The 15,009-nt window shown below is 55.8% G+C and overlaps 2 protein-coding genes across 2 annotated transcripts in view; one reads left to right on the top strand and one right to left on the bottom strand.

Moving 5' to 3' along the window:
• The window catches only part of Abcc10 (ATP binding cassette subfamily C member 10), a 17,065-nt gene extending 5,604 nt beyond the window's left edge, over positions 1-11,461 (top strand). The window contains 17 exon segments of the mRNA XM_033766448.1: positions 1,028-1,107; positions 1,639-1,810; positions 3,190-3,288; positions 3,491-3,680; positions 4,376-4,453; positions 4,579-4,773; positions 5,206-5,359; positions 5,489-5,678; positions 6,997-7,340; positions 7,761-7,930; positions 8,388-8,548; positions 8,804-9,054; positions 10,019-10,179; positions 10,182-10,333; positions 10,481-10,593; positions 10,880-11,269; positions 11,381-11,461. Coding sequence (XP_033622339.1) covers positions 1,028-1,107; positions 1,639-1,810; positions 3,190-3,288; positions 3,491-3,680; positions 4,376-4,453; positions 4,579-4,773; positions 5,206-5,359; positions 5,489-5,678; positions 6,997-7,340; positions 7,761-7,930; positions 8,388-8,548; positions 8,804-9,054; positions 10,019-10,179; positions 10,182-10,333; positions 10,481-10,593; positions 10,880-11,093 — 2,724 coding nt within the window. The 3' untranslated portion in view covers positions 11,094-11,269; positions 11,381-11,461.
• On the bottom strand, positions 11,442-15,008 carry Dlk2 (delta like non-canonical Notch ligand 2; the record flags this gene model as incomplete). The annotated part of the gene is made up of 5 exons (XM_033766327.1): positions 11,442-12,186; positions 12,911-13,055; positions 13,382-13,512; positions 14,636-14,699; positions 14,945-15,008. Coding segments are annotated over 5 exons (1,140 nt in total), but the record flags the coding sequence as incomplete, so codon positions are not given.
• Position 15,009: the final 1 nt, after the last annotated feature.

Raw genomic sequence — 15,009 nt, forward strand, 5'->3', positions numbered from 1 at the left:
AAAAAAAAAAAAAAAAAAAAGTCATAGAAACCCACTGGAGCTGCCTTAAACAAACAAGAATTTGTAATAGGGATACAGAGATGAATTGCAGAATCTAAAGGCAACAATGCAGCCAGATCTTAGAAACAGCTCCAGACCAGGCCTCAACTTGCAGATCTCTGCCTTCCATCTGCTGTTCTCTGTTTGCTTGCTGCTTCTCCCTAGGGACCCAGGCACCACTGCATAGGAAATGGGCCTGCAGAGAGCCTGACTGCTTAGGGCCTGCAGCCACCAAGAGCAGAAGTTGCCTCTGGGACCTGAGCCTGCATTCCCAGGGAGGGTCACAGATACATTTGCAGTGGGTCACCCCTGGCTGGCAGGAAGGGGGCATCACAGACAGAGCCTCAGAGTGCAGTCTTTCTACAAAAGACTTTTTCCCTTTCTTTGTTTTTTTTGTTTTGTTTTTAAGATGGGGTCTTACTGTGTAGTTCAGGCTGGCCTTGAACTCACTATATGGTACAAGCTAGCCTCAAACTCACAGTGACCCTCCTGCCTCAGCCTCCTGAGTACTGGGATTATAGGCCTATGCCATCACTCATGGCTCTCAAGAGCAGAAAATTTTTAACTATTGACATCTATGCAGAGAGCTGTTTGCTTTTGTTTTGTTTTGGTTTTTTTGCCCAGAGTTACTGGAAACCTAGGCACAGGTTGACTTAGTCCTGTAAGCAGGCCCCAAATCCTTGCCTCCCCTCCCCTATTCTGGGGTGCCCGCCTTTAAGTGCAACTTGGAGGTTGTTAAGTGGCATTCTCTTGTTCTGACAAGCTGTGCCCCTCAGAGGCTCTTCATCAGCCAGTGAATCTGATAGCCACCCTGAGCAGAGAATAAAACTCTAAAACCTGACTTCTCTGGGTCTAGCAGGGAGCCATAGGGATTCCTTCCCTCCAGACCAACTGTAACCAGAAAGAAGCCCCAGGAGAGGGCACCCCAAGGCTGCCCCCTCTGTCTTTCCTGTGAATGGCGGGCCCTGACTGTGTGGCTTCCCCACAGGGAGCGCTGGTGGGCATCGTGGGCAAGGTGGGCTGTGGGAAGAGCTCGCTGCTAGCTGCAATCACAGGGGAGCTGCACAGGTAATGAACCTTCTATGCACCCTGTCCATTGCTCTTCCCTTTAATAACCACTTACTGAGCACCTTCTGTGTGCCAGACACCTTTGGGGGAACCAAGAAGAATGTGACACAGCCCTTTTCTTAGGAGAGTTTCCAGCTGGGCAGGGAGAAGCAGTCAGAACAGCAAGTCAGCAGCCTCAGACCAGCATCAGAAGAGCTGTAATAGAGGGCAAAGGAAAGGTGTGCAGCTCTTCTTTCAGAATGTGGGGCTGTGCAGGGGAGGGACCCAGGGAATAGTGTGGATTTGAGGGTGGCCTGTGTTCAGGGGGGACAGCAGGGTGCTGCCACATTTCTCAGAGTCCCAGAACATAGACACGCAGCAAAGAGTAATTTCAGAATGAACCTCAACCTCGGAGGTTGTCAACCCAGAAAGTCGTGGCACAAAGAGGGACCTGAGTAGGAGGTAGCAGGCTGAGGAGGCTTCTCGGAAGCAGGGGCTGGGCATGCAGGACTCAGTAGGGAGCTGGCCCCCACACTGCTCCCCTAACTGCAGGTTGCATGGACGGGTCACGGTATGGGGGCTGTCCAAAGGCTTCGGCCTGGCCACCCAGGAGCCCTGGATCCAGTTGGCCACCATCCGAGACAACATCCTCTTTGGGAAGAGGTTTGATGCCCAGTTGTACAGAGAGGTGCTGGAGGCCTGCGCCCTCAATGAGGACCTGAGTGTGAGTACCTGGCCTTGAAGCTCTTGGCTCCTTCCTCCCACTGTGTCCCTGATACCCCAGACCAGGAAGAGGCTGCATCTCCTGGGGCATCATTGGTCTAGCACTGGCCATCAGACTCTGGTCCTCCCAGAGTGTCCAGCACCTGGCTTCCCTGTCCCTGGAGTGCTCACAGGAATGTTGGTGGCTCAGTTCTATGCAGCAGCCTGGAGAGCCCTGAAATGCTGGGGCCTGGGCAGGGTACCCTATAGACAGAGCTCCACATAGGTTCTGACTCAGGAGCCCCCCCCCCCACACACACACACTGAGAAGGTTTGGAAGAGTCAAGGTCTCCTTTAGAAACCTCCAAGCCCTTTGTCTGTCTACCCACAATCCTCGCTACTAAATTGATCAGGAAAAAGATTATAGGCTTTTCCAGGACTTTCCCACCAAATCTGAATGTCCCCTCCTGGACTTTCACCAGTGCCCCACCCAGATGTGTGTAACTTCCCTGCAAAGGAGGACCTTTGACTTTGACTCTGAGGCAGCCTGTGGCCATTTACCATTTGTTTCTATCTCCTCCTTCCCCCAGAAGTCCCCTGGGTCCTGGATGCTGTTGTAAGCACTAGGAAAAAGGTTGAGTAACAGCTTTGCCCTTAGGAGACTCCCTATCTAGTGGATCATGGCTGCTTCCTCTGGGCATGGGGACCCTTAGCCTAGATACTCCTGGAGCCACGGAAAGGCTCAGGATGCATTTCTTTTCCACAAGTCTTGAGAAAGCTTTCACGTCATACTAGCCCTTTGTCATACTTGCCTGTTAAAAAGGCAGGGGAATAAGTGCAACAGATTGGTTAAGAATCTGGGTTTGGACCGTGCATGGTGGCACATGCCTCTAATACTAATACCGTGGGAGCCTGAGGCAGGAGGATGGCAAGAGCCCAGCCTGGACAACTTAGGAAGACTGTCTCAAAATTTAAAAAAATAAAATAAAAAGGGCATAGGATGTAGCTCAGTGGTAGAGCAGCCCTGGGTTTGATCCCCAGTACCACCACCACCACCACCACCAAAAAAAAAAAGTTTATTTCCTGACCCCTACCAGGTATAGTCAAGGTAGGTGATCTGCCTGAGCTTTGTATCATCTTTGAAAATGAAATAATACCACCCTCATAAGGTCCTTGTGGGGTTCAAACAAGATAATCCCTGTGAAGTACCCAGCATATAGTAAGTGATCTGTAAGTGTTTGTAGTTGTCATCATGACTTCGCTCCTCTGACTCAGACCCCCCAACCCAGTATAAACCGTGTCTCAGGCTCCCTTGACCTTCGTCATCTCTTTCCTATGAAGGGATAGGAGATGGGCAGGTTTCAGGGGAGCTTGCTGACCCCTGCAGAGCTGTTCCACCAGGTTCTGCCTGCTGGAGACCAGACCGAGGTCGGGGAGAAGGGTGTCACCCTCAGCGGAGGACAGCGGGCCCGGATTGCCCTTGCTCGAGCTGTGTACCAGGTAAGTTAAAGGTGGCAGAAGCATGGAGGTCGGGGCAGTCTGGAGCCTTGCAAGCTTGGCCAAGCGGAGGCCCTGGGTCTGTTCCTCGCCTGATTAGAGAGAAGTCTGCGGGTCTCCCTTCCTTCCCTGTGCTGTAGTGTTCTCACTGCCCTTTCTTGACTTCCTGAGACCAGGGCCTGCCTGCTTGCCTCCCTTATTCCAGGAGAAGGCACTCTACCTCCTCGACGACCCCCTGGCTGCTGTGGATGCAGACGTGGCCAGCCACCTGCTGCACAGGTGCATCCTGGGAGTGCTGAGCCATACAACACGGTTGCTGTGCACTCACCGCACTGAGTATCTGGAGAAGGCCGACCTGGTGCTGCTCCTGGAGGATGGGCGCCTCGTCCAGGCTGGTAAGGTGTCGGGGAGCCGGGCTGGGTGGGGTAAGAGAGAGGGACAGTGGGTTGTCAGGTGCAGAGCCTGTGGCCCCTCCCCTTCACAAAACTAGCTTAGAAGTGGGACTTGAGGCTTTCTGACAGTTGCTCTTGGAAATTTAGAGGCCCAGGATCTCAGAGCAGTCTGATGTCCTCTTGCTGAGCAGGACCCATCACATCCATCCCTCTGGACTCCAGAAGAACACATGATTGGGTTAGAACAGCCTCTTTGTAAAGAACAAAAACAAAAATCTCCAGAGGGTTATGGTTCAGAAGACATGGCCACTTCTAGTTTCACTGGAGAAAAGGAAGCAATGAGGTTCAACTGGAATGTCAGGAATTGAGTGTTAGGGATTTTAAAGACTATGGAGGGCTTGCTTTGGCAGCACATACACTAGGAAAAAAAAAAAAAAACCCAAAAAACTCCATGGAAATAAGCAGTGACTGGCCAGGGTGCAGCCATAGCTGTGACTCCTTGGTTCTTCTGCTGGTCACACTCTAGAAGGATGGATGTGACAGGTCCTGCTCAGTTGGGGGCATCTAGGGCAGGACCCTGCTAGGGTGGGTGTGGGAGGAGGGCAGGCAGAAGGGACAGGGAAGTGGGACCACACACATTTTAGGAACACATGGTACAGACCCAAGCGGCCCCTCCCCTATCCCCTTCTATCTTCCAGGGCCTCCCTCTCAGATTCTGCCATTGGTGCAAGCTGTCCCCAAAACCCGGGCTAAGGATGGACAAGAGCCTGGCTCAGGTGCGGCCCAGAGGTGGGAGGAAGGGACTTGCTTTCCACCACCACACCCGAGAGATTGTTTTGTTTTAAAGCTTGCTTGATCCTCTGAAACCCTAATTTGTCCATAATCTCCCTGGTCTGCACAGCCAGGGCCTTGTTGGTACAGAGCCTGGAGGACAAGGAGAAGGGTCTGGAGGCTGAGCAGAGCAGCTGTGGCCGCCTGCTGCAGGAGGAGAGCAAGAAGGAGGGTGCTGTGGCCTTGCATGTGTACCGAGCATATTGGAGGGCCGTGGGCTGCATCATGGCCCTTGCCACTCTCTTCTCTCTGCTCCTCATGCAAGGTGGGAGTCCCTTGATCCCCCAAGGCCACGGTGTCCAGGTGCCTATCCCCATCACCTTGTACTGATCAACGCTGACTCCAGAGACTCACTGAGCGTGGGCCACAAATGCTGAGAGTCCCAGGGCCTGAGCAGCACACTCCCTAGACACCTTCCACCTGACTCCCAGACCTGCACCTCTCTGTTGGTACCCATGCTGTCCCCAGGTAGAAGGCTTTGGGCCTAAGATAAAAACACGAGCAGGGGGCTGGGGATTTAGCTCAGCGTTTCGGTGACCTGCCTTGCAAGCGCAAGGACCCGAGTTCAATCCCCGGTACCAAAAAAAAAAAACACGAGGAGGATGATGACAGTGTGGGGAGTCTGGGCTGTAGGAGGGTGGAAATAGAGTGAAAGACATATGTGTCTCTCTCGACATCCTCCCTCCGTCCCGTCCAGCCACACGCAACGGTGCAGACTGGTGGTTGTCTTACTGGATCTCCCAGCTGAAGGCAGGAGGGAATGGCTCTGGGGAGGTGCTCGCTTCTGCCACCCAGAGCCCCTCGAGGCTCTTCTCCCCGCAGCTGCTCCTCTTCTCCCCTGGAAGCCTCTGGTGAGTGGCAGCCTGGGCACAGGCCCAGTGGTCTCAGGGCGGCCTCCAGGGAGGGAGTGGGGACTGGGGAAATGGAGGGAGCCCTGAGTGGCCCTACTTTCGGTTACCCATAGCCTCCTCCCCACCCAGCACCCCAGTGTTCCCACTGCCCAAAGCCACCCCCAGTGGCTCCTCTGACCTCCGTTTCTACCTCACCGTGTACGCGACCATTGCTGGCATCAATTCACTCTGCACACTTCTCAGAGCAGTGCTCTTCGCGGCAGGCACCCTCCGAGCAGCTGCCACCCTGCACTGCCGCCTGCTGCAGCGAGTCCTTCAGGTGAAAGGGTGTGGGACAGCCCTGGCCCTGTGTCCCCAAAGCACAGCCCCTCCCGGGGTACCCAATATCCCCTCACCAATGGGTCTGGCATGTGACACCTTGGAAGCCCACAGAGCAAGTAGCTGCCTGGGCTTGAATCCAGTGATTTCCACTGATGGTTTTCCCATTTATAAAATGGGGCAAAGAGAGAACATTCCTCAGGGTACTGTTACCTTTGGACCTCCGTGCAAAAGCTGCCCTTATCTCCATACCCTGTTTCTACTTCTGCCGCTTTCCTGATAAATAACCATTCTAAGTGTGCTCAATATGTATTTTTGTAACACTCTGAGTTTTGTGTGCCTGCATTTTTAATTTATGTAAATGATATTATGTTAAGGCTCCCATTCTGTTTCTTACAGTTTTTGTGTGGCATTGTTTCTAAGAAACCATCCATGTTGCTAAGTGAATATCCGGTCTTCTGACCCAGTATGCTTGTTATGAGCATTAAATTAATTAGCACATGGAAAGTTCGTAGGATACGCCATGGCACACATTAGGAATTATTATGAACATTGTCATCACTATAAAGCCCTTCCTTGCCTGTCGTTAGGGCCTCACAATAACCCTGTGAGGTAGGCAATGTTACCTTGTTTTACTGCTAAGGAAACTGAGGCATGGAAAATTTGACCTGTTCCTACAGGGAAGGTGGGAAAGGGAAAGGGCTGTCCTTGAGGCCATACCTTTGACAGCTAGCAATTATTGAGCATGCATTGTGTGTCAGGCAGATATGCTAAGCGCTGTGCCTGTGGGTTTTAACCCTACCAGCACCCCTTTGAGATGAGGTTCCATTCGTCCCTGCTTTTCAGATGAAGTGGAATAGAGGCCTTTGAAGTGTCCCTAGCCTGAGCTCCCACATCTCGGTGGCAGAGCTGACTCCAGAGCCTGAGCCTTTAACCATATCTTTGACTTTGGCCAGTAATCCTCACCATGCTGTCTAGCCATGGCCAATCAGGATTCCTCCTGACTTTTGGTGAACTGCCACTCACCAGCCAGAAAGCTCCATCTTCTGGAGAGATCTTAGCTCCCTGCCCTTGGAGGGTAGTGGACTCATCTCATCCAAAGTAGGAGGGATGGCCAGGAGTTGGAGAGGACCTTTCCTGCCTGGGATAGTAACCCTCTAGGCTTCACCAGCGCCTCCTCTGCCCCCAACCCCTGGACATGTTTTACTGCTTTTCTCTTTCCAACCTCAGGCCACCCTGCACCCTGCCCCTCCCCAGTGCACCTTGCCAACTCCTTTTCTCCAAAGTCTCCCTTGCCCACCACCACCACCCCACTGCAGGCGCCTGTATCTTTCTTCGACTCCACACCCATGGGCCGGGTGGTGAACCGCTTCTCCTCTGACGTGGCTTGTGTGGACGACAGCTTGCCCTTCCTCCTCAACATCCTGCTCGCCAACGCAGTGGGTCTGCTGGGCCTCCTGGTCATGCTGGGCTTTGGCCTGCCCTGGCTGCTGCTGTTGCTGCCACCGCTCAGCATCATGTACTACCGTGTGCAGCGCCACTACCGGGCCTCCTCACGAGAGCTGCGGCGCCTGGGCAGCCTCACGCTGTCCCCACTCTACACCCACCTAGCCGACACCTTGGCTGGTCTCCCTGTGCTCCGGGCAGCTGGGGCCACCTACAGGTGTGTAGAGTCACTGCCTTGACTAGAGGTCGCAGCTGAGGGTGAAGGACCCCTGGGAAGAGGGACAGGAAGGGAAAGGGGAATCCAGGCATCCTAGGGAAGAGGTAGGGGTGAGGGCCCTAGAGGAAGGGTAAAAACCAAAGAGGACATGGGGCAGTACAGCCCCCGCCTTCAAAAGAGCACCTGTGATCCCAGCACTCAGGAGGCTGAGGCAGGAAGATTACAAATACAAAGCCACCCTGTGATATATAATGAGACTCTGTCTCAAAAAGACAAAAGCATACACAGGCATCTGTGCCTTCCTGAGTTGAGGCCCATGGGTATGTGGGTCAGTTCTCAGAAATGACTTGGGTTGTAAGAAAGGTGTTGGGGTGGATTGATACAGCTTTGGGGTGGCCCCACTTCCCTCTGCCTTCCCAGGTTCGAGGAAGAGAACCAGCGACTGCTGGAGCTGAACCAAAGATGCCAGTTTGCTTCCTGCGCCACAATGCAGTGGCTGGACATCCGGCTGCAGCTCATGGGGGCAGCAGTGGTCAGCGCCATTGCGGGCATTGCCCTGATACAGCACCGGCAGGGCCTTGCTAACCCAGGTGCCACCCAGACCCATCGCCCTGCTCCCAGGCCCCTCCTTCCAGCCCCTGCTCCAGACATCTGTACCATCCCCCAACCTTTCCACCTCAAGCCACGGTTCCCTGTGCAGCTGTCCCTGCCTTTATCACCATCACCCCCATTTTGGAGTTAAACTAAGGCTCCAGGAACAGTTGCCCCTCGGTGGTGGATCTGGGATTAGAATGAGTCTTCTGATCTTCCAATCTTCACCCCTTCCCTACCCCAACCCCAGCCCCCCAACTTGCCTTCCCCCTCCCATTGTCACCCCTCATGGCTTCCCTACTCCCTCCCTCAAGCCTCCTAGGGACCTGGCCTCAGGCCATCATCTACCTGCCTCTCTGCCCACTTCCTGGAAGCACCCCGTCTGCAGCCAGGGTTCCCCTGCCCTGCCCACCTCCACGGTGTTCAGCTCCCCTAGCACTGTGCTCATCTCCCCAGGACTGGTGGGGCTCGCGCTGTCCTACGCCCTGTCCCTCACTGGGCTGCTCTCGGGCCTGGTGAGCAGCTTCACAAAGACAGAAGTCATGCTGGTGAGCGTGGAGCGGATGGAGGAGTACTCCTGTGACCTGGCCCAGGAGCCCCAGGGCCACCTGCTGCAGGTGCACCACCCTCTACCCAGGCCAAAGCCTGGAACTCTGAAGGCCCGGTCTCCCACTCCTTCCTTTATTCCTCACCATTTTTCTCTGCCCACGTTAGCTTGCTCATGTGGCCACCAATGATCCCCACTGCATCCTTGTAGCCATCTCCATCCCTTCTCTCCTCAACCCATCCATTTCCTGTATTCTCTCTCCTTCCACCCCGCTGCACTGTGCTTCTTTCTCACCTCACTGTCTCCCTCTGTCTTCTGCCCACAGGCCACCAGCTGGCTGACCCAGGGGAGCGTGGAGTTCCAGGATGTGGTGCTGGTGTACCGGCCAGGGCTGCCCCCCGCCCTGGATGGGGTGACCTTCCGTGTACAGCCTGGAGAGAAACTGGGCATTGTGGGCCGCACGGGCTCCGGAAAGTCGTCCCTGTTCCTGGTGCTGTTTCGGCTGGTGGAACCCAGCGCAGGGCGGGTGCTGCTGGACGACACGGATACCAGCCAGCTAGAGCTGGCCGAACTCAGGTCTGGTGGCAGAGATGGGGGCAGCCAGGAATCCTGGCCCTTAGAGCAGGTCATGGCCCCAAAGATGTCTGTAAATGGGATAGCCAGGGCCAATAAGGGCAAAGGTGGAGGATGAGACAGGCAGGAGGCAGTGTGGATTTGTGTCAGAGTTACAGTGATGGCCTAGGTCTTGCTCACCGCGATCCAGGCCACACTTGCAGCTTTGTCTTCTTTTTTTTTGGTACTGGGGATCAAGCTCAGGACCTTGCGCTTGCGAGGCAGGCAGCAGAACCACTGAGCTAAATCCCTGGCACTAGCTTCGTCTTTGTGTATTCTTCTAAATCAGAAGTCCCAGGGACTATAACCCCAGATGCCATGGTCCCTTGGCCCTTGGGCTCAGCTGGTAGTGCCTGGGACAGCTTGAGATTTGAGCCAGTTGCCCCTGGGTACAAGTGGCCTCATCTGGGCTCTAGGTCCCCTGTCCCCAGGTTCTTCAGTGTCATTTCATCAGCTTCCTGGCATGGAAGTGGCAGGAGGCTGGGTCCTAAGCCCTGGGATTTAATTTTCTCTGGCCTCTTTCATCTAATTGGTAGTGGCTTCACCACGTATCTCGACCTTACAGGTCCTCAGGACTGCACCCCTTCCCACTCATCCACTCTGGTTGTCCCCTCCTTAGCCAGTATTCTCCCTGAAGTCATTGTCACACTGTGTGGCCTGTTCACTCCTTCGGTCTTGGTTCCTCAGTGAGATGCAGGCTCCTGAGGATGGGTTCCAGGCCTTTGGTGTCTGTGGCACTGCCCAGAGCCCCACCTGAGTTTGAGGTGCCCAGCTGCCTAAGTGGGCACCGGGTGGGGATGTGGTAGAGAGCAGCAGGCTTATCTTTAGGCTCCATCCTGGGCTCTCCTGGAAGTACTAGTCCCATCACTAAAACCTATGCTTCAAGAAGTGGCCACATCTTCAGCCGGCTCCTGTGTCTTGTCCCCAGATCCCAGCTAGCTATCATCCCCCAGGAGCCCTTCCTGTTCAGTGGGACTGTTCGGGAAAACCTGGACCCCCAGGGCCTGCATGAGGACAGGGCTCTGTGGCAGGTCCTGGAGCAGTGCCACCTGAGCGAGGTGGTCATCTTCATGGGTGAGTGCTGTCCCCAATGCAGAGAGCAGGGATGAGAGGGAGGCCCACACTGAAGGCTCTGTGCCCTGCAGGTGGCCTGGACAGTGAGGTGGGTGAAGGGGGCCGGAACTTGTCCCTGGGACAGAGGCAGCTGCTCTGCCTGGCCAGGGCTCTCCTCACAAATGCCAAGGTGAGGTGAGAGGAGACAGTGGAGGGGACTGGGAGGGAGTCAGGGGATGTGTCCGGGGACCTGGGACGGGAGCATCTCAAGGAAGAGCTGGAGGCGGGAGCTCTTGGCAGCCTGGGCTACAGCTCCTTATACCCCTCCATGTTCCAGATCCTCTGTATCGATGAAGCGACAGCGAGTGTGGACCAGAAGACAGACCAGCTGCTGCAGCAAACCATCTGCCAACGCTTTGCCAACAAGACAGTGCTGACCATTGCCCACAGGTGCACTGGTGCCCAGAGAGTGAGAATTGTTGAGGATTGTTGGAGGACCCAGAACCTCCCTCCAATCCTTTGGTCAGGGGCCCAGATCTTGGCTCCTTTCTCTAGGCATTGGCCCAATCCTTGGTGGTCCATTCTCTGAGGGGGTCCCACTGTCCTTCCTGCCAGGGACCAACACCTATGGGGACAAACCTGTACAAGTCTGGAGGAGCAGGGAGGGATAGCAGGTCAGCTTTCTCCTGCAGGGCACTGTTCCCTGGCTCCCAAACTGACGACTGTCTCTGTGCAGGCTCAACACAATCCTGAACTCGGACCGCGTGCTGGTGCTCCATGCAGGGAAGGTCGTGGGGCTGGACTCCCCCACCGCCCTGTGTGACCAAGGACACTCAGTGTTCCGGCAGCTGTTGCAGAGTGGCCTGGAGGGAGCTGCCGCCCCTCCTGGGCACCCTGAGCCCCGGGTTGTGGCCCCAGAACTGTCCCCTCCCTCTGAGCAGCAGGGCTAGTGCAGAGGTGCTAGCCATTTGTTTTTATTCTCCAAGGCTCTACCTCTCCCCACTGCCCAGAGGGGACAGGGACACTGGTGTCTTCTAGGGAACCATTTCTGGAGGGGGCGGCATCAAGGGCCAAGGCCTCTCCCGGACCAGGCCTCTGTCCCGGCAGCCCTCATCTCAGACTCTAGGTGGGTGGTTTTTCTGCAACAGGAGTCCACTTGCATTTTTATAGTTTTATTTGATAAAACATTCTGTGTATTAAAAAAATAATATTTCTCGATGCATACATCTGTGCGAAGGGGTGAGGAAGGACAGCTGCAGTCTGAAGTGTGGAGGAGGTGAAGATGGGGCTGGGAGCCCCCACCACCATCACAGCGCCGTGGTCTTGCCAGGCTCTGGGGCCAGGTATGGTGACAGGGGCAGCCCGGCCGGCAGCATGCTCACCTGACACTCCTGGTCCTGCCGGGCAGGGGTGTAGTGGGGCGCTGGGTAACAACAGGGTCCAGGGGGGCAAATGCCCTGGCGCCAGGCCCTCAGGGTCAGCAACACAGTGGCCAGGACCAGGGCAGCAGTGAGAGCCCCGAAGACAACCAGGGCCACCAGACTCGACTCCCCCAGACCAGCCTCCTGCCTCCGCACCACCTCCTTTACAGAGATGTGCAGCAGGCCTGCACCCACACTGTGGGGCACTGGCCCTGTGGCAGGGACCACCACTGCTGAGGTGGGCCCCACGGAGGTATCTGCCATGGTGGCAGGGTCAGGGATGGGTAGGACAAGCTCACAAGTCTTGCCCCCATAGCCACTGGGACAGAGGCAGTCAAAGTCGTGGACACGGTCCCGGCAGCGGGCGCCTCTCTGGCAGGGGCGGCTGGCGCAGTCATCCAGGTTGATGGTGCAGAATCGTCCGGCAAAGCCCTCAGGGCAGAGGCAGGAGAAGCGGTTTATGCCGTCCACACAGGTGGCACCATTGGCACAAGGCCGCATCAGGCAGTCGTCTACATTCACCTCACAGTGAGCACCCACGAAGCCCGCCAGGCAGCGGCATGTGAAGTTGGGGGCAAAGCCCTGGTCATCCAGGCACTGCCCACCATTCCGGCAGGGGGAGCTATGGTGGTGGTGGGAGGGGACATAGATACTGGCTTGTGATGCCTGTGGGGTGGCCCTGGTCAGCATCTTGAGCACTGGCCCCCCTTTCTACCTGTGTCACCTTGGGCCATTTGTCTCTAACACCTCATTTTATTTCATTTTCATTTACTTCTTTTTGCAGTAGTGGGGATTGAACCCAGGGTCTTCACACTGGGCTCTATCCCCAGCCCTTTTGCATTTTTTTTTTTTTTAAGATGTGCCTCAGCCTCCCAGAGTGCTGGGTTTACAGGCATGATGTCTAAACACCAAATTTTCAAAGAGAATAAAAATAGTGCCAGCTTCCCAAATAGGGTTAAATTAGGGAAGCCAGTGTCAGGCAGTGAGCACGGGGTCTGGCTCAAAAGCAGGACTCAGGATAAGTGTGCTATTATCTTCATGAAGGCTCAAGTCTGAAGCAGAAACCAGGGCAACTCCTGCCCTGTGGGCCCTTTTGTCATCCACACAGTGATGCGCCAGGCTGCTGCATGGGACATCTTTAAGGGCTGCGGGCCAGCTTGTCCCCTCTCCCTGACCACAGCGGACACATGATCTATTCCGCCTCCCACTCCAACCTAGCACTGTTGGAGAAATGGCTCAGAAAGCACCTCCTGTGGTCTGATCCTCAGTCTTCCTCTCTTCACTCCTGCCTCTTCTCATCCTGTCCCCAGCTTCTGGTAGGACCTCACCCTGAGCCCAGCACTCACCCTGCCCGCTCACAGGGGCCTGCCTTGCGCTCGCAGTCCCGCCCATGGAAGCCAGGTAGGCACACGCAGTGGTACTCGCCGCCCCCGTCATACACGCATTGGCCTCCGTTCCGGCAGGGGGACTGCGAGGTGCAGATGTGTTCATCTGCAGGGGAGACAAAGAAGGCTCTGGGGTGGCCATCACATCTGGCTCCAGATGACCCAAGAGTGGTCCCAGCACCTTATGTGACACCCCCCTCCAGGCTGGACAGGGGTCTCTGATCTGTAAAATGAGTACAGTTTCTAGCAGATGCCATCCCAACCTTACAGGGTTAGGCTGAGGACCAATTCAGACAACAGATAAGAAACTGAAAAAGATAAAAGACCCTATTTTTGAGGATATGAGCAGGACACAATCAGTGCTCAATCAGTGCTGAAGGATGGTCCCCTAAGACAGCCTCCCAAGCCAACAGCTCACCTCCTGCCCCCTACCTTTGTCACAGAATTTGCCCGCCCAGCCACTGTGGCAGATGCACTGCCAGGGCTGGTGGCAGGTGCCGTGTTGGCAGCCAGGCATCCTCACACAGTGCTCACAGTGCAGCCCCTCCCAGCCTGGGTCACACCTGATGGGAAGAAGACAGGGTCAGGGCTGGGGTGGGGTGGGGGGACAGAGCAGAGTTTCTAGAAACCAAGAGGCCATGGGAAGGCAGACCTGTTTCAGGTGGGTGTAAGGCTGTGGGGGGTGGTGACACACATAGAATCAGACCAGCAGGTACCAGCATTCGGGCCCTGCTTCTGTACCTTGTCCAACCTTTCTGAACCTGTTTTCACCTGGAAATTGAGGTTACTCCCCTCAGGTTGTGTGAGGAAGAAATAAGAATGTCTTTGAATGCCATGAGTACCACTCCTGGCACAAACATTTACAGAGTGACCTTGAAAGGTCATCAGACTACCTTCCCATTGCATTCCATGGCAAACATCTGACCTGCTCAATCGCTACGTTGCCCAGGCTGGGCTCAAATTTGCAATCCTCCTGCCTCAGCGTCCCAGAGTGCTGGGGTTACAGGCCTGTGCCAACACAGCCAGCTCCCTGTTTCTTAAACTACACACTCTCCTTCTGCCCAGCATCTTCCCAGCCACCCCTCTGAGTCAGTTGGTCAGTTTATCAAGAAAGAGCCTCTTTCCAGGAGAACCGCTCCCAGCCACCTGCCTGCAGCCTTTCCTCCCCAGGCAGCACCTCTGTCTCGCCTTCATCGTCCCCTTGTCTCATGGTTCCAATCTCCAGGTCCCTCTGGGTATCTGGAGGAGCAATGTTCAGAATCCCTGGACCAGACTTGGGAGGATGAAGTCGTGGGAGGTAGAGGAAGCAGAGGGTGACAAAGGGGAAGGGCCCAGTGTGGGGGGGGGGTCAGCCTGCCTGTTTTGCACATCACTGAGAAACAGCAGGGCACACAGTGGGGTCCTAAGCTCCTCCACACTGTGTCCTGGCTGGTGACCTGGATGTGGGTGTGGAGGGCTGTGCTTGGGGAGCTGAGGGTCTAGATACCTGCAAGAGCCGTCGGGCATGCAGCAGCCGTGGGCCAGGTTGCAGTGGGCGCTGCAGTCGTCAGCTGCAAGACATGGATGTGGAAGCAGTGAACCAGCAGGGCACACAGTGGGGTCCTAAGCTCCTCCACACTGTGTCCTGGCTGGTGACCTGGATGTGGGTGTGGAGGGCTGTGCTTGGGGAGCTGAGGGTCTAGATACCTGCAAGAGCCGTCGGGCATGCAGCAGCCGTGGGCCAGGTTGCAGTGGGCGCTGCAGTCGTCAGCTGCAAGACATGGATGTGGAAGCAGTGAACCTGGGCCAGGGTCCGCTCTCTGGGACGCGGGACTCAGAAGAGGATTCCAGGCTCGCAAACAAGGTAGCACAGACCGTCCCACTCCCAAAGGGCCTCCCAGGTCTAGTTTTCCCCGCAGTCGAAGTAGCTGCAGTGCCTGCCTTGGCCAGCAGAGGTCAACATGCTCGCGGGCGCGGCCGGCAGGACCCGAGAGGAGCGGAGCAGGGTGCGCTCACCTCTGGACGGCTGACCCGGCGCCCCCAGGATGCACAGCAGGCACACGAGACGCAGGCAGCGGCAG

This window comes from Fukomys damarensis, unplaced genomic scaffold (genome assembly GCF_012274545.1).
Source record: "Fukomys damarensis isolate Sample0158 unplaced genomic scaffold, DMR_v1.0_HiC HiC_scaffold_20, whole genome shotgun sequence".
NCBI lineage: Eukaryota > Metazoa > Chordata > Mammalia > Rodentia > Bathyergidae > Fukomys > Fukomys damarensis.